Genomic DNA, 18,551 nt, shown 5'->3' on the forward strand with positions numbered 1-18,551 from the left:
TGTTGTATGCACCTTTAAGCAGAAATAAGAAATGTTGAAATACAGGTGCCAGGAAAAGAACCATTAGGCATAAACAAGGGTGCTAATGGCAAAACATTAACAGAAGATCGGGAATAGTTAGTAAGGAAATAAGATATGCATGTCTAGCCCAGGTAAACTTATCAGATTCTGCTTCCTTTGTTATCTTGTTAAGTGCTCACCCTTTTATCTGTATAAATGAGTTTGTGTCTTGCATGGTGCCCACATTATCTGGGTGTTATTAGCAGAGAGCTGTGCTAATAAAACAGAGTGGTCTGACAAACTGTGAGTCCTGAGTATAACTTTGACAGTACAAAATGACTGATAGCTGTCCTCATCATCATTCTGTGAGTGCTCCTGGCTGGCCTCGGTGAGGTCGGCCAGGGGCGCCTCGGCAAAAATGGGAATGACTCCAGGTCATTCCCTTCTTTAAACTTTGTGTCCTGGAGATTCAGTCCTGGCAGATGGTGCAATACGGCTGGTAACCATCCTCATCATAGCAGCTGGAGGCTGTGCTCCTCTCCCCCCACTTTAATGAGTAATGGAGATGTCCTGCCTGGAATATCATAGCAGCTGGAGGCTGCCACCCCCTCATTTTATCTCACTAAAAACTCAGTGTTTCTTATTCCTGCATTCTTTATTACTTCATCACACAAATGGAGAGATAACTGCCACGGTAGCCCAGGAGGGGTGTGGGAGGAGGGAAGCAACGGGTGGGGTTGTTGTAGGGGCACCCCCTAGAATGGCATGCAGCTCATCATTTCTGCGGGAAATCTGGGGCTCTGACCCGGAGTGGCTGTGCTCTCTGGTTCTCTAGTAGACTTGCCCCATATTCTAGGCAGGACTGACTCTATTTTTAGACAAAACATAAAGAAGGGAATGACCTGGGAAGTCTCTCCCATTTTTGTCCATGTGCCCCCGGCCAACCTCAGTGAGGCCAGCCAGGAGTACCCATGACAGCAGCAGACAGTACAATATGACTGGTAACCATCATTGCCAATTTCCAAAGCAGCAGACGGTGCAATAGGGCTGGTAACTGTCTCTGCTACCTTACAAAGGCTAATGAATGCTGCTGTGTAGCACTGCAGTACTGAGTCTGTTAGGAGCATCCAGTACACATACGGTGACAGTGAAAAAAGGCTAAACGGGCTCCATGGTTACCATGCTATGGCGTCTGCCAGGGCAATCCAGAGAAAAAGGGCGCGAAATGATTGTCTGCTGTTGCTTTCACGGATGAAGGATTGAGTGACGACATTTACCCAGAATCACGCGCGACACTGTTTTTGCTCCATCAGGCATTGTGATCTCAACCCAGAATTCCAATGGGCAGGGGACTGCACCCCAGACTTTTAATCTGACGGTCCAGTGTTCAAGTCCCTGTTTAAGTAAAAAACTACTCACTAAGATTGTAAAAATCTGTGTTTTTGCAGTCTTCTTTGATGTTACTTTTTCTCTGCAGGATTTTGCCTTTCCTAAGAAGGGCCTTTGTGTGGTGTGGGGGGAATAAAGGGGCAACTTCCTGACAGCCCCTCTGTCCTCACAGGCTGGAGGAATAAAGGCCTCTGGGCATATAGCATGTTCCTCTCCTGCACACACACACACACACACACACACACACACACACAATATCCCTAAGGAATTACAATCACCTGCTGCCTCCCCCGTCCTGCTGGATCCCCAAATGAGGATGCTCTTCAGCCCCAACCCATGTCCCCTCTACTCCCAGTGCCCCTCAGATCCAACCCACAGTCCCTCCAATGCTCACTGCTCCTCACTCCCAACCAGAGTCTACTCCTCTTCACCCTTCTCCTCTGTCCCAACCCACAGCCCCCTCCTATTCCCAGTGCCCCTCAAACCCAACCCACATGCCCCTCCTCCTCACGCTGCTCCTCAATTCCAACCTGCGGCTCCCTCCTTCCCTCTAGCACCAGGTGCTTCAGACCCCTCAGGAAGATTTTCTTGCAAGGTTTCATGTATGAGTCTGCATGTGGATTTTACAATATGTTGGATTGCTTGCCGAAATGATCACTTTTGGCTAGTGTTGGATTCCCAGTCTCCTTGTTATTGGGGCAGGAGAAATAAAGGGTTGTTATCCTTGTTGTGTGAATCAAGGACTCAACCCTTGGTGTAATCTTTATGAGCCACCCACAGATTCTGGCAGCCACAATGAGGCATTTGGTGTGAGAGCTCAGACCTGCTCCTATCAAAGAGGTTGGGGGTCATTTGCAAGGGGCTTGGACCACTGACCTACCAGGTCTTAACTCCCAAATTTTCAGTAACTCTATTATCAGTGCCTGTGAGTGTAATTTAAACCATAAGAAAAACCACACTTGGCTAGACCAAAGGTCCATCTAGCTCTGTATTTTGTCTTCTGACAGTAGTCAATACCAGGTGCCATCTCAACAAGGCACTAGTGGGAGTTGAACCCAGGATCTCCTCTTTACAGAACAAGTGTTACCCAGCTAAGCCATGGTGCCTGCCTGTAACTAAGGTAGAGTGGGTGCTCAAACCTGACTCCCTGCCATCCCCACCTGGACCTGACAAGCTTTGCTTGTGTTTGGATTCTGCAAAGCAGAGGAGCAGGTGAGGTTTTCCTTGCAAGCTGTGTGAGTGTGAGTGAATCTTTGGCCAGGTCTGCACTACAAAGTTATTTCAGCATCATTATATTGCTCATGTATGTGAAAAACACACTATGCTCCCTTGGTTGGCAGCTTGTGGCTGGTGCACACAGTGCAATGCCACATCTGGTGACAAAACTGCCCTGTTTTGGTGACAAAATAAAACCACTTCGATGAGAAGCCTAAAGCTTTTTCCAGCAAACTTAAAGTGACAGAGTGTCAGTGTAGATGCTGCCGTTCATTATATCACCATAACTGGCCTCTGCCAGTATCCCACAATGCCCTCTGTGAACTCGCCTGCCCGGCATTCCTGCTACAGAGTCTGGGCCCCTCCCCTTTCATCGCACTGGGAAGTTCTGACAGCTGAGCCTGCTGTGCTCTGGCAGCCAGGAGCAAATCACTGTGGTGGAATGTTGCTCTCTCCTGCACTGCAAACACAGAGCAGGGTGGCAGGAACTTCCTTACAGGGGGCCCTCTGGTGTCCAAACTGTGATGCCCCCAGGACACCCTTTCCCTCGAAGAGGCTCTTACCTTCTAAACAGAGATGGCTGTTTTCTAGTAAAATCACTACAAGGGAAGGAGAAAACTCGAAAGAGGTTCCTCCTGGCACTCAAGTACGTGAACCCCAATACTCTCTCAGTCCTTGAGAAGCATTTTTCTCCAGCCCTCAGAACATTTGGTGGCTCTTTGATGCCCCAGCTCCAATTTCACATCTTTTTCAAATGAGGAGAGCAAAACTGGAGGCAGTATTCCAGTATAAGTCTCACCGATGCCGTGTCACCTCCTGTGCCGTTATTGACAAAATCTGTAACTGTATAGATCATCATTGCGACCACTTTTCTATATTTGTAGCCAATATTGTAGAAAGGTTGTCCTGTAAGGGAGCTATGAAGAGGCTATGATTGGCTGATTATAATTATGCTATCTCTAGATGTGAATCATTTTTGTAGTTCACGTTATGAATATTGGCTCTATGCTGTCCGTATTTCAAACTTGTGCTATGCTTCTGGGGAACACCCTCGCCAGACAAGTTGGTGTCAGTTCTGCCTAGCCTGCTTGATGGCCCATGAAGGACCATCAGCTATACAATCGACCCATTGAGAGAAGGCAGATAGATATGCCTTGTAACACAGCAAGGTATGCGGGGACCTGCCTATGGACAGAACTCTAAGGTTTTTTTCTATGCCACGTGCCGGATAGAGTGTCTTTGGGACAAAGAAAGCAAAGACCACATGGCAAGAGACTATAAAAGGCTGATGCCTCATCTCCATCTTGTCTTCAATCCTGCTTCATACCTCTGGAGGGACTTTGCTACAAACTGAAGCTCTGTAGAAAGGACTGAATGACCCATCCCAGCTGTGGATGGACTCCAGAGACTTGATTTGAACCTGCAGTTTATTCCATCACTGCTACAAGCCTGAACCAAGAACTTTGCCATTACTGGATGTAATTGATTCCTTTAACAATTTTAACTCTCATCTATTCTTTCTTTTTATGAATAAACCTTTAGATTTTAGATGCTAAAGGATTTGCAACAGCATGATTTGTGGGTAAGATCTGACTTGTCTATTGACCTGGATCTGGGGCTTGGTCCTTTGGAGTCCTTTGAGAGAACCATTTTTCTTTTACTGGGGTATTGGTTTTCGTAAGCATTCATCCCTAAAAGGAGTGGTGCTGGTGAACAAGGGAACTGGAATATCTGAGGGACTTGCTTGTATGACTTCCGATTAGTGTAGCCTGATTTTGGGTGTGTTAGTAATGTTGGTTTAATGTATCCACTTAATTTAGTTTTATTTAATTAATTTTAACTAACTAATAATTATAATAATAATATTATGGATATTAATTAGTGTGGGTTCCGGCTTGCCAATTTGTTTGATGAGAAGATAAAGTTGGTTATTTGGCTTGCCAATTTGTTTGATGAGAAGATAAAGTTGGTTATTCAAGAGATACATATAATACAATATTATGTGCTGCAAACTTTGGTTAATACTCACACTCTGTTTTAATAGCCTAGTGTTGGAAGAGAAGTGACCGCGCCTGTGGCAGTTCCGTTTTCACACCTCTAGCAGAGGAAGCTAAATGCAGAGCAGTTAAAGCTGTTTATTCTTTAACTTAACTCAATAAGCCTTAAACTGAAAGAAAGTGTAGGGAAACCAAGCTTAGCCTATTTCCCTTAAAACTTAAAGTTTGAAAAGAAAGAAAATGCGGCCTATTAATAGTTATTAGACGTCGTAGACGAGTAGCATCAATAAGTTGTTGAAGGTGGAGGCAAATGAAGAGTAGACAGGAGTAGATAGGTGGATAGATTGCCTGCCTAATGGCAAGATGCATCGCCTTTTTCTAGGGCATTGGTCGGAAATCCTTCCTCTTATGCCCAAATTTCATCCTTCCCCCACGGAAATGTTAGGGTACGCTTAACCCATAGGCTAGTATGTATGTGAGTATGGATGACAGGTATGTACGCACTTGTGGTGTACTTGTTAAGTCTGTGGGTACAATTTTGAAAAATCCCCTTTGCCATCTTCATTCTTTATTGGTTTAGGCAAAAGGTCTCTAGACATCTGCGTGGGTGTTTTTTCTGTTTTTACTTTTCTGGATAAGGGTCTCAAAATGTGTTAACTTTGTCTTAGCTTCACATTCAGAATTTTGACCTGTAGGTCTCTTGCATTACAGCCAAACTTATTTTTAATATAAATCTATGAGCCTATTACATCAAATACTCACATTTATAAGAAAAGATAAATTTATACAAACAAGCAGCTTAATCCTTGGGACTAAAAGCCTTTCAGTCAGAGCTGAACCCCACCCCCTTTATTGGGGGAGGGGGTATTTTGGGGAGTAGGCAGTGACATTTCCATAAAGGGCCATTGTGTTCTGGTGACTGGTTTTGACCAGGGTCACACGTCCGCTGACACAGAATCATGTACAGAACATGGAAACTCGGCTTTTCCTATAAGGTGTAGCGTGAGAGTTCCTGGGAAAGGGCAAGGGGAGAGGGAGCAAAAGAAATGCATAGACATTGAAGGAGAGAAATGCGCGGGAAGAGACAGAGAGACAATAAATGATTGACACAGACCAGGTGTCCCAACTCAATCTTGATCATCACAGGTTTCCAGAGACAAGTAGTAGCAGGTTTTCTACAGTGTCAAGTCTGAATTTTGATTCTAGCAATCTGAGTTCAAATATCAAGGAGCTCTCCACATACCTCATCTCTTCTCCCCTCCCCCCTTAGTATTATTTTTTTATTTTGAAGTGTTTGGCTTAACTATGATCTTCTCTTTCCCTAACTGTATTGCAATTTTGGGTTTATTTTTATTTTGCCTCCGTTTTGTTCATGTCATTATAAGTGGCACAGCAAAGGAATCTGACCCAGAACTTTATTTCCCCATCATGCAGGAACATCACACAAACATCGCACACAGCTGGAATCATAACACGGAAGGCCAGGGGATGGGAGATGCAGATTTCCAAGTGTTCTGTTTTTCTCAGATGACACAAGGATGTGTGCTGCAGCTCCCTGTACATTCCAGCCCCTTGTATGCCTCCATCCTCTACGACCTGCTGGGCTTTGAGACATTTATTGTCTCATTTTATTGGTAATGTGATTGTAACACAATGTGACTGAAATTAAACCACTTCCAGACAAGGAAACAGTAAAAGAGAGAAGCCAATGTTGAATTAGCTGGCAATCAAACCCAGATCAACTACTCAGAAAGCAGCAATGTGCTCCACTATACCACCAATGTATCTGGCAGTGCTAGCTTTCCTGCATGCTATGGGTGCTAGAAAAGTTGGTGACCATGGTTGGCCATGGACTTAGTAACCAGGGTGGATGGGCTGGAGGCTGCCTTACAGCTGGGAGCAGAGTTACCATCCCAAGTGAATGAAAGGAGACAACGGAGAAAATAGATCTCAGTGGGAGATCTGTTGGCCCCACCCCCACCCCACCCCTAGGAGTGGGGAACTGAAGCTCAACTTCAGTCATAGCAAAATCTTCCCTGAAAAGGAAGGGAACAGCTTGTTTTAAAGACAAGGTTTGTGTTTGTTCCTGCTACATACAGAGAGGCTGTGTAGTGCTGATTCCAGCCCCCAGACTCTGGGAGGATAAGGAACAGATTCAGGCTGCCAGTGACCTGCAGGAGGGCGATGATCTTTTGACAGTGACGGACGCCTCGTCCTAAAGGCATATGTCTGCCTCCTTCTAGTGACTGTTTGGCACAGGAATGCAGCCCCACTCCTGGGTCTCGTCTGGGGAAATAATGTTTCTGTGCAAAATACCACAGGATGGGACCAGGACATAAGGAATGAAACACAAGATGCTTCTTCCATGTGCATTTACTTTGACCTTTGCTATTTGTGGTGTTATTGTATCAATGTTGGTTCCAGGACATGAGAGATGGTGTGTGTGTGTGTCACACAATATCTTTCAAAGGACCAAGGAAGGGAGTTATTTACTCCTTCTCATAGCACAAGAAGTAGGAAGGTCACCAGATGAAATGAATAGGCTGCAGGTTTGAAAAGAATGAAAGGAAGTATTTCTACACACAACGCACAGTTAACCTTGCAGAGGATGTTGTAAAAGCCAAGATTATAACAGGGTTAAAAAAGGGACTAGATAAGTTCATGGAGGATAGGTTCATCAGTGGCTATTAGCCAGGATGGGGCGGGATGGTGTCCCTAGCTTTGCCAGAAGCTGGGAATGGATGACAGGGGATGGATCACTTGATGATTACCTGTTCTGTTCATTCCCTCTGTGGCACATGGCATTGGCTTGTCAGAAAACAGGATAATAGGCTAGAATGAACTGGTCTGACTCAGTATGACTGTTCTTACCTTCTAACTGCTTTTTATTGAACAGACCTTTCAGGCTACACAGAACTGAAGAAGAGTTCTGGGTTAACTCCAAAGCTTGTCTCTTTCACCAACAGGGGTTGGTCCTCTGCAAGCTCTTACCCTCACCCATCTTGTCTCTCCTGAACTCTGAAAAGTGTTTTCTCTCCACTCCTCTTGGAGATAATTTAAGTTTTCCCTTTGGGAAAGTATCAGGCTAAAGCAATTGTATTGATTGTGACACTGGAATTGAAGGACTATTTAATATTATAAATAAACGAGTCTAAATCTGAGCTTCCTGTTTTCAAATTGGTTTTGCCAACTCAGTTCTCAATTCTCTTCTAGAAAGGCCTCCAGGATGTCTGGTCATGCCAGCAGAAGTGGCAAGAGGAAAGCCTCCCAGTGCTGCTCTTAGTCCCAGGTGGATTGTTCAGTGGCAGAAGGAGTTGATTTGTTTGCTACCACGAAAGGAGTCTGGGCACCAGATCTCCCTGCTTCTTCCAGCACAACCCTGGCTCTATCCCTGCCCCAGTCACTGGTGTAAGAGGTTCCTTCATGCACTTAACCAAAAGCTTTACACAGCCTTCTTAGTGTAGTTGGGAGCATGTCAATCTCATAATCTGAAGCTCCTGAGTTTGAGCATCAGCTTTTTCTAAAGGAAATCCCAGAAAAAAGACACTGGAGCAAACTGATTTCTGGAAACCCTCCCACACATCTTACACACAGAGAGACTTCTCTTTCTAAGACATTAACTCTTCCTTCTCTTGTATGACTCTTTAATGCAGCTGCAAATACCAGTTCCTGGAGACCCTTTCTACAGAGAACACAGCCACAGTGCAATGACAAAGCAGGGGGCTGCCAGGTTGTCATAGGCAAGTAGTTAAGGGGATGCATTAAAAATCCAGCAGAGTCACTCCCCTCTCCCCCCCAAAGCTGCTTTGAACCTTGATGACTGTGATGCTGAAATTCCACTGCCTCAGCAACCTCAACCCCCACTGGAGGCCAGTGTAGAGTCCTTAGATCGCTGTTCATTTTTCAGACCCCAGCCAGTGCAGCATCCCTGCCCAGCAACTCACCATCTGCCCCTGGAGAACCAGCTGGTGGGCTGCACCAACAAGCAGACAGCCTATACCGCTCCCCTCAGAGCAGCAGCTGCAGCTGTTGGCAGCTAATCCCCACCTGAGGCTTGGGGGAAGGAGCTGGGGATCACTTGTGTTCAAACACAGTGAGACTCGATGTATGGAAGAAATAACATTTCTCTCTAACACTGATTTAAATTCAGAGCCCCTCCCCCCATTTCTGCTTTGTAAGAGCCTCATTCCTGTACATAAAACATAAGAACAGCCGTACTGGGCCAGACCAATGGTCCATCCAGTCCAGTGTCCTGTCTTGCAACAGTGGTAAGTGCCAGATGCTTCAGAGGGAATTAACAGAACACGTAATCATGAAGTGATCCATCCCATCGCCCATTCCCAGCATCTTTACAGATGTGAACACAAAAACATTTGAGGACCACTTGTAGCTACTTAGAATCATAGAATATCAGGATTGGAAGGGACCTCAGGAGGTCATCTAGTCCCACTGCTCAAAGCAGGACCAAGCCCAACTAAATCATCCCAGCCAGGGCTCTGTTAAGCTGGGCCTTACAAACCTCTAAGGATGGAGATTGTACCACCTCCCTAGGGAATGCATTCCAGTGCTTCACCACCCTCCTAGGGAAACAGTTTTTTCCTAATATCCAACCTAGACCTCCCACATTGCAAGTTGAGACCATTGCTCCTTGTTCTGTCATCTGCCACCACTGAGAACAGCCGAGCTCCATCCTCTTTGGAACCCCCCCTTCAGGTAGTTGAAGGCTGCTGTCAAATTCCAACTCAGTCTTCTCTTCTGCAGACTAAACAATCCCAGTTCCTCACCATCTCTTCATAAATCATATGCCTAGGCCCCCTAATCATTTTCATTGCCTCCGCTGAACGCTCTCCAATTTGTTCACATCCTTTCTGTAGCAGGGGGCCCAAAACTGGTCAGAGTACTCCAGACGTGGCCACACCAGTGCGAAATAGATGGGAATAATCACTTCCCTCGATCTGCTGGCAACATTCCTACTAATGCTGCCCAATATGCTGGTAACCTTCCCGGCAACAAGGGCACATTATTGACTCATATCCAGCTTCTCGTCCACTGTAATCCCCAGGTCCTTTTCTGCAGAACTGCCACTTAGCCAGTCTGTCCCCAGCCTGTAACGGTGCATGGGACTCTTCTGTCCTAAGTGTAGAAATCTGCACTTGTCCTTGTTGAACCTCATCCGATTTCTTTTGGCCCAATCCTCCAATTTGTCTAGCTCACTTTGGACCCAATCCCTACTCTCCAGCACTTGGATTCTTTACGTGCTTTCACAGAGAGAAGAACACATGTTCCATGATTTAATAGGGCAGAGTTTTATGCTATAGGGAGCTTCCCCTGTGTAGATCTGACAGGTGGATCAACATAGAGACACATTGTGATCCATCTCAGGGTGCTGAGGACTGTGTGTCTCCTTGTTGCCACCTGCCACGAGGAAGAGGGAGTTTTGCATTTGGTAGCTGGATGTTAGTGACCAAACTCACCCAGCCTGTCAGGCAGTCAAGCACTCTCCTCTGAGCTACAGCAGCCCTGACAGTTGACAACAGAGGCACCTTAATCCCTGAGTTCCTTCAATGTGTCCATCTCTGGGGTCCAGCTCCGATCACCAGATACTCGGGGTATGTCTATACTACCTGCTGAATTGGCGGTCAGCGATTGATCCAGCGGGGGTCGATATATCGCGTCTAGTGTAGATGCAATAAATCGATCCCTGAGTGCTCTCCCGTCGGTACTCGCGTGTACTCCAGCTTGGTGAGAGGTGCAGGCAGAGTCTATGGGGGAGCTGCAGCAGTTGACTCACCGCGATGAAGACACCAGGGTAAGTCAATCTAAGTACATCAACTTCAGCTACGTTATTCATGTAGCTGAAGTTGCGTAACTTAGATCGATCCCCTCCCCTAGGGTAGACCAGGGCTCAGAAAAATCCCAGATCCTTTCTGCCCAAAGCAATGGTACATCCCAGGTTACCAGTTTTACTGTAGTCCACTGCTACTGTATCATACACAGCACTTGGGCACAGTTACTGAACAAATGGAATTTTCTTTAACAAGGGACAGAGATTTAAACAGAAACAAATGTGAGTGATGGAAACCAACCATTACCAACAAAACAAAATCACAAAATGCAACCTACACTTTTTAATAGTTACCTTTCCTATCTAAGTAGATTGAAGTGTGAGGTGACAGTCTATTGCAGTGATTGCTAGTCCCTAGGAGCCATGCCCCTGCCTTTCTTGAAGCACCACTGGTCATTAGTGATCTTCTTGGTGAATGGATCCAGAGTGTTTCTCTCCAACCTGTTATAAACTGAATCAGTCTTTTGTGTATATTCACAGAAAGGACCATTTCCTCATTGTCATATTGTCCTTTTCACTTCCACAGGGTTTCAATGTCTATAATTTGTCTCTAATAGCTTTCCATTGGCTTTTCTGGGCTGGTGCAAAGGTTGACAATGCAGCAATACATCGCATAACTGGCTAGCAAGAGACGGGTGACAATTCCCTCCCACTTGAATGGGCCATCCCCAACAAGACCTATGATTGGGGTGACTCACTTTCACGACAATACCATATGGGCATAATTTTCCATATACTTACATTACTCCTTCAATAGGACTCTCACACCTCTTGCAGTGATCAGGAGTAACAATAATTTACAAGCTTTCACTAGAGATCTCACTGCTCTGCTTCCTGGATAAATATATATATAAAAAAATAGTGCACTAGGTGTGATGAGTTTGTCAGATCTGAGACAGGAGTTTCTTGTGAATTACTTTGACCTCTTTGCCTATTGCCACCAAAGAGCTTTTATCACACATGCACTGAGCTATACAGTCACACCCTGATAGAATAGAAAAATCAGCACAAAAAATAGGGAAAGGAACAATAAAATACTAAAATGACAATGGTTGGAACTCTCCATTTCTCTCAGTCTTTGGACTGATGGGTACGAAGAGCTTTTCCCTCAGTTGAATCAGGCGATCAGATACCTGGCTCAGCCCTCCATACTAGCAGCTTTCTCACATACAGAGAGATGGGTCAAAATTGGAATTGATGTCATGACTCGCTTCCCAGAGGGGATCAATCTGTCTAAGGCTGTGTCTACACTTCAAACACTGGAAATATTCTTCTGACAACCTAACACTGTCTACACTGGGGCTTAGGTCACATTAACTACTGCTCTCAGAGGAGTGGATTTTTCACACCCCTGAGAGATGTGACTATGTCAACACAGCTTTTCAGTGTAGACCAGCCTTTAAGTGGCTTTTTGATATGAAAGGCAATGGACTTCAGCCTTTTCCTTGGTATTGATGGTTGACGATTGCAGTTTTCCTACATGCTGGACACATCCTATGACAGATGTCAGGCCTTTCCTTTGCAAATTAGAGAAGTGTGGAAGTCAGTGACCCTTACAGTGTAAGTGGGTAAAAACTTATACAACTTGTCTCCTCGAGTAGTTTTCCTTTTAATAGAAATTGACTTTGAAGCTAAGCAAAATAAGTTCTATTTGAAATACAAAAAAATAAAATCTACAGGCCCAATATTCTCTTATACACTCTTTCTCACACACATTCTCCCACCCCAACCTTTGGAGTGAGGTTTTCGACCAGAACTCCTTACACTACAGGGGGTAAATTAAATCAAATTCACTTTTGAAGACTAGCCATCATTTCTAACAAAAGAAAAAACAAGACAACTTTCAGTTTTCCAAAATAATTCAGATGATCAAACAATTAGTCTCTTACTCTTTAACCAATAACATCTCCTATTATTTCATTTTCACTAGTAACACTAATATATTCAAAGATCACAAATTGTTGTCATATATGTTAGTTTTCTTTTAATCCCCATTGCCAACAACTGAATCTTGGCTCAAGTTGTGTTTTGTCTCAACACTTCTGAGAGAGTTCATATATCTCTGGTTCTTCTGCCACGCGTGTTGGTGGAAGGCGTCTCCTATGTGGAAATGTTTGCATCATGAGGAAAAATACCTCTCTTTTCACACTTTAAATCTTTCACAGTAGGAGGTAGCAGGGGAGAAGTGATGTAAATGTATAAAACACAAAAGAAAACTGTCTGGTCTATTCTAAAGACATTTATCAGTATAATTATTGCTCAGAGGTGTGAAAAATCGATACAGCTGAGCAACGTAGTTACACAGCTCTAATCCCCTGTGTAGACAGTGCTACATCAGCTGGAGAGGTTCTCCGGCCAACATAGCCATCTGAGACAATATTGATTTAAACAATTGAACTACACTGTGGTCATATATGCACTTTCTTCAGTTAGTTGGGGGTCTGCTGTTGTTCACAATTTCCAAGTGGCGATTTTAAATCACTGCTGTGTCTTTGTTAGCATGGCCAGTAAATTGGAGAGTTCTCTCCTGTTGACATAACTGCACTTGAACTTTCTCCATGTCATCATGGAAGGATGGGGAAAAAGCAAAGCTGAAGTGAGAAATGATGACTTTAGCAAATGGCCATTTGTCTTAAATTCTCCAATAAATCTGAGCTGAACTAATATCTAATTGTGTGACCACACAGCCATCAAGAAAGATAGAAACCCAGATCACAGAGAGATAGAATACATGACAATGAAAGTGTAAATTGAAATCCCAGAGCAGATTACATCTAATTATTTAGACTCAGGACAAGAGATTCTCCCATCACATTCTCCTCTGATCCATTCAAACATATTTCATTGAGCACTCTCTCAATAGTCAGTTATGTTATTTGCAACATGTTTAGTATCCTAGCATACCCATAATGGGGAAAAAAGCAGCCACCTTGCCAGAAGTGGCTTTACCAATAGATGAAACCTGGGATTTAAACTCGAAATGATCACACTGCATTTAGAATCCATATGAATTCCCCTTCCCGGTCTTTGATACTTTCATCTCCAGTCATAGCAACTCTGGTATAGGATTAAATAAGTCAAAGCATCATCTCCAAGCACAGAAAACTGAGAACACTTCATCACATGACACTTTGAGAAGTGGAGAGGTAGAATATGATGACGATAAACTCTGCCTGGCTCAGACAAAATGTAACAGTTCTGCCGTGACAAGGAAGGAGGGCTGCAGGATGGCTATTTTTAAATCTGCGATTGTGTGTCCAGGGAGATTGAAGTGTTATCCTATAGGTTTCTGTTTATTGCTTATGCTCCAAAACATTTTTTAGTCTATAAGGTGCCACAGGACTCTGTCGCTTTTTACATCTCCTTCCAGTATCACAGAGGCTGAAATGACACTTTTTTCCTGCCCTTGCTCCTCTTCATTTAAATATAATTTGAAAGGTTCCCATGATAATTGCTCTTCAGCACAACCCAGAGCAACGTGAGAACAACTGGCAATGATACAATCTGAATCATTGGTGACTCTAACAATAACTTTGCAATAGGAAGAATGGTATAAATGTGATGCTTCCTTGTTTCTTATGGGAAGGGCACACTCGAATTACTCATGGGACAACGGAGTTGATAGAAAGGACAAATGGATCCACCTCAAAGAGGTCAAACTGTAAAATGCAAAACTGGGCCACTCATCTGGACAAGTTGAGGGATATCGGTGCTTCAAACAGTTCAAACACCTTTTAAAAGTTACTATGTGGGAATCAGGAAAAGTATTACAGTATTGATAGCCATAGAGGTTTTTATGGTGTTGATCCCCCTTGCAGATTCTCTGATGGCTCACATGGGCTCAGTGGCAAGACAAGGTTTTCCCACACTTACTGCTTCCATTGGGTCTCATACCTGTGTGCATTCTCTGATGGCTAATAAGCTGCTGGCGGTGAATGAAGTTTTTCCCACAATCACTGCATTTATAGGGCCTCTCCCCTGTGTGGATTCTGAGATGGGTAAGAAGGTGCGAGCTGTGATTGAAGGTTTTCCCACACTCACTGCATACATAGGGCCTCTCTCCTGTGTGGATTCTCTGATGTCCAGTAAGGTGAGAGCTGTGAGTGAAGCTTTTCCCACACTCACGGCATTCATAGGGCCTCTCCCCTGTGTGGATTCTCTGATGTTTAGAAAGGGCTGAGCTGTGAGTGAAGCTTTTCCCACACTCACGGCATCCATAGGGCCTCTCGCCTGTGTGGATTCGCTTATGAACAAGAAGATTTGATTTGTAAGTGAAGGTTTTCCCACACTCACTGCATTCAAAGGGCCTCTCCCCTGTGTGGATTCTCTGATGTTCAGAAAGGGCTGAGTTGGTAATAAAGCTTTTCCCACACTCACGGCATTCATAGGGCCTCTCCCCTGTGTGGATTCTCTGATGTTGAGTAAGGGCTGAGCTGGTAATAAAGCTTTTCCCACATTCACGGCATTCATAGGGCCTCTCCCCTGTGTGGATTCTCTGATGTTGAGAAAGGGCTGAGCTGGTAATAAAGCTTTTCCCACACTCACGGCATTCATAGGGCCTCTTCCCTGTGTGGATTCTCTGATGTTTAGAAAGGACTAAGCTGCTAGTGAAGCTTTTCCCACACTCATTGCATTTATAAGGCCTCTCCCCTGTGTGGATTCTCTCATGATGAACAAGGTTTGATTTGTAAGTGAAGGTTTTCCCACACTCACGGCATTCATAGGGCCTCTTCCCTGTGTGGATTCTCTGATGTTTAGAAAGGCCTGATCTGTGACTGAAGCTTATCCCACACTCACTGCATTCATAGGGCCTCTCCCCTGTGTGGATTCTCTCATGATGAACAAGGTTTGATTTGTAAGTGAAGGTTTTCCCACACTCACGGCATTCATAGGGCCTCTCCCCTGTGTGGATTCTCTCATGATGAACAAGGTTTGATTTGTAAGTGAAGGTTTTCCCACACTCACGGCATTCATAGGGCCTCTTCCCTGTGTGGATTCTCTGATGTTGATAAAAGGCTGATCTTTCAATGAAGCTTTCCCCACACTCACGGCATTCATAGGGCCTCTTCCCTGTGTGGATTCTCTGATGGAGAAAAAGGCCTGATCTGCGAGTGAAGTTTTCCCCACACTCACGGCATTCATAGGGCCTCTCCCCAGTGTGGATTCTCTTATGATCAACAAGACTTGATTTGTAAGTGAAGGTTTTCCCACAGTCACGGCATTCATAGGGCCTCTCCCCTGTGTGGATTCTCTGATGTTGAGAAAGGGCTGAGCTGCTAGAGAAGCTTTTCCCACACTCATGGCATGTATTTTTCCTCTTTCTCATGAGGATTTTCTGCTGTGTTGTGGTTTCCTTGACGCTCTTCTGAGTTCCCTGACAGGAAATAAATTTACCCATTTTCTCTCCTGGCTGGTTTCCCTGCTCTCTTTCTGGTCTGTGCTGAATCTCACAGGAGTTTCCCTGCTCATGACTCCTGGACACATTCCTTTTCGATCTTTGCAATAATTCTCTGTATTTATCCATTTGCTCGACATTTTCCTGCTGAGAATTCTGCTCCTCTTTCTCACCTACCATTGCATCACCTGCTGTGATAGAGACAGAAACCTCAAACAGGGATGGAAAGGGGAAGGCCAAACCAATACAAGTGCTTGAGAGAGGTCAAATAAAAACAAGAACTGAACTCCTCCAAACTCTCCCCCTAAATAGGTGAGAGGAGGAGATCAATTTGGCCTTCACATCCCATCCAAATTCACAGGGGGAAAGAAGGAAGCCACGGCCTGGTGTGCTAGGATCTACAGGAAGCCATGAACTATATTTACTCTGAGGATGCGACCCTTGCTAGGGACAATAATGAACTGAGAGACCTCCCAAGGGCTTTGTAGGGCATCCCAGATGTTTCTTTCAGGCACTTATAGATTCTGAGTTGGTTTAATGTTTCCTCACCTGTGTGGGGAGCACTCAGGATCTCTCTTCCCTCTGAACCCTGGAGGTCTGGGACCCATGACTCTTCTCCTTGTTCCAGCTGGGAGATCATATGAGGTTTGGAAACTGGAAACCCTGCTCAGATGAAAGAAAACAAAGGAGTTCAGTTGATTTCATATGACTGTGTCATAAAAAATACTCCATTAATTTAACTTCAGTGCTTAGTGTGACCCAGTGTGCCTGGGTCAGACCTCACTGAAAAGGCCAAGGTCAGGGCAGGCTGAAAAAGGGAGAGCAGTTGCTCCCAAAACTGCTGGTTAACACTGAAGTTAAACTAACCGACCAGTCACAAACTGTGCTTCTGATCCCCCGTGCTGGTTATTGAGAAACTGAAAAAAGAAATCACACAGCCCCCTTTATTGCATTCCAGTTCTCTGACTCCCAATCAGCACCTAGGTCCAGCACAGTGAGAGGTTATTTAAAAACTCTGCTCACATAAACAAAGTGTTCTTCTGACCAAGAGTCAGCCACATTACACAAAATGCCAGCCAATCCTTAGCATCTAAACTAAAGGTTTATAAGCAAGAAAACATCTAAACTAAAGGTTTATTATAAAGGATAGAAAGAAAAAGGGAGTTTTTAAATGGGAAAGCAGTCAGATACATTCAGAAATATATATATCTGGTTCTTAGCAGTGTTGGTGAGTTTCTGGATTGAAAGGCTCTCTGGTACACATCCACATTATTCAGTCCTTTGTTCAAGCCTTCAGTTTGTAGAGAAGTTGCTCCAGAGGTAGGAAGAGGGATTGAAGACAAAATGGAGATGATGCAGCTGCCCTTCATATTCCTTTTGCCAAGTGGCTTCTACTTCCTGTGTCCCAAACGCAAGATTCACAGCACATGGCATGGAAAAGCCTTGGAGTTCTCAGTACACAGGCATACCCCTGCATGTCTTGCTGACTCAATAGGTGTATCCCCTTAATCCTTTCAATGGGTTCATTGTATGGCTGATGACCCTGGATGGGCCATCGAACAGGCTGGGCAGCAGTGAAGCCAATATGTCTGGGGGTGTCACTCAGAAACACTACACAAGTCTGGAATACAGATACACCCTATATATCTATAACTTACAACATAAAAATAGAAACAAAATGATCAAACTTGGAAAATCATAGCATTTTCATTGACACCTTACATGGCATATCTAGCACGATTCATTGCAATTTCATCATATTGGTATTTATAATAAAATAATAATGATAATATAAAGTGTTTCTCAATTCCATACAGTGTCACTTAATAAACCAGTGAATTCCTAGGACCGGTTCCCCAGGTATTTGAAGATGCCGAACACCTTGCTTGTGAGGGACTGAAATACCCACATATATGTTGGGAACACACATGCAGACACTGTGCAAGTCTGAACCCCTATGTTCACTCTTCTACAAAATTATGATCAATTTTGTTCATAGTATGTGTCAGGGCTGAATCCCCACTCTGTCACTCCGAGTGCAGAAAGTGGGGGCCCGCCAGGATTCTAAAGATTAATTCATGCCACTCTAGGCTTGTATTAAACCCCCAAAGTTACAGCTTTTCTCTGACTTCGGCTTGGTAAATGCTGCCACCACCCAAATGCAAAAAAACCCCAAACCCTTGGACCCAGGAAGGAGCACTTGAGAATTCTTCCCTCTGGGGCACCCTCAAGCCCTTTCACCTCCCCTCCGGGAAAGAGCCGAGAAAGAAAATAAAGGAAATTAGCTGTAGCTACCAGATAATCAAATAACACACAAACCTCTTAGGACACCAAAAATCCAATCCTGTGCTTAAAAGAGGTAAATTTTATTAAAATTGAAAAGGAAAACAATACATCTGGAACTTAGGCTTTTGCTAGATCTTAAAAGAAACAATTTTTGTAAGCACCCAAAATAGCTTTCTTGGGGGTTCAGCTTAAAGCTTACAAGCAAACAAAAGCATCTGGGATAGCACAGAGGAGATCCAAAAGCCAAAATAAAAAATAAACCTGATTGTGTCCGTTTCCTATCCAAATCATTTCTTCTAGGTATGGAAGATGAATTTTCATACCTGGCTTGAGCATTTACACAGCATTGCTACTCCGTGTCTCCTTCTCCAGAGAACAGACAAAGGGAAAGTTACTTTCCCAGTTAAAAAAGTTCTAGCCTTTC

At 44.3% G+C, this 18,551-nt stretch overlaps 1 protein-coding gene across 1 annotated transcript in view; it reads right to left on the bottom strand.

Annotated features, from left to right (window-relative positions):
- Nucleotides 1-13,967: 13,967 nt before the first annotated feature.
- Nucleotides 13,968-18,551, bottom strand: part of LOC120370544 (zinc finger protein 420-like) — a 339,196-nt gene continuing 334,612 nt past the window's right edge. Inside the window, exon 6 of the mRNA XM_039485481.1 lies at nt 13,968-15,752. Coding sequence (XP_039341415.1) covers nt 14,288-15,752 — 1,465 coding nt within the window. The 3' untranslated portion in view covers nt 13,968-14,287. The remainder of the gene's footprint in view (nt 15,753-18,551) is intronic.

The sequence above is a fragment of the Mauremys reevesii genome, linkage group 1, assembly GCF_016161935.1.
Source record: "Mauremys reevesii isolate NIE-2019 linkage group 1, ASM1616193v1, whole genome shotgun sequence".
In the NCBI taxonomy this organism is placed as follows: Eukaryota; Metazoa; Chordata; order Testudines; family Geoemydidae; genus Mauremys; species Mauremys reevesii.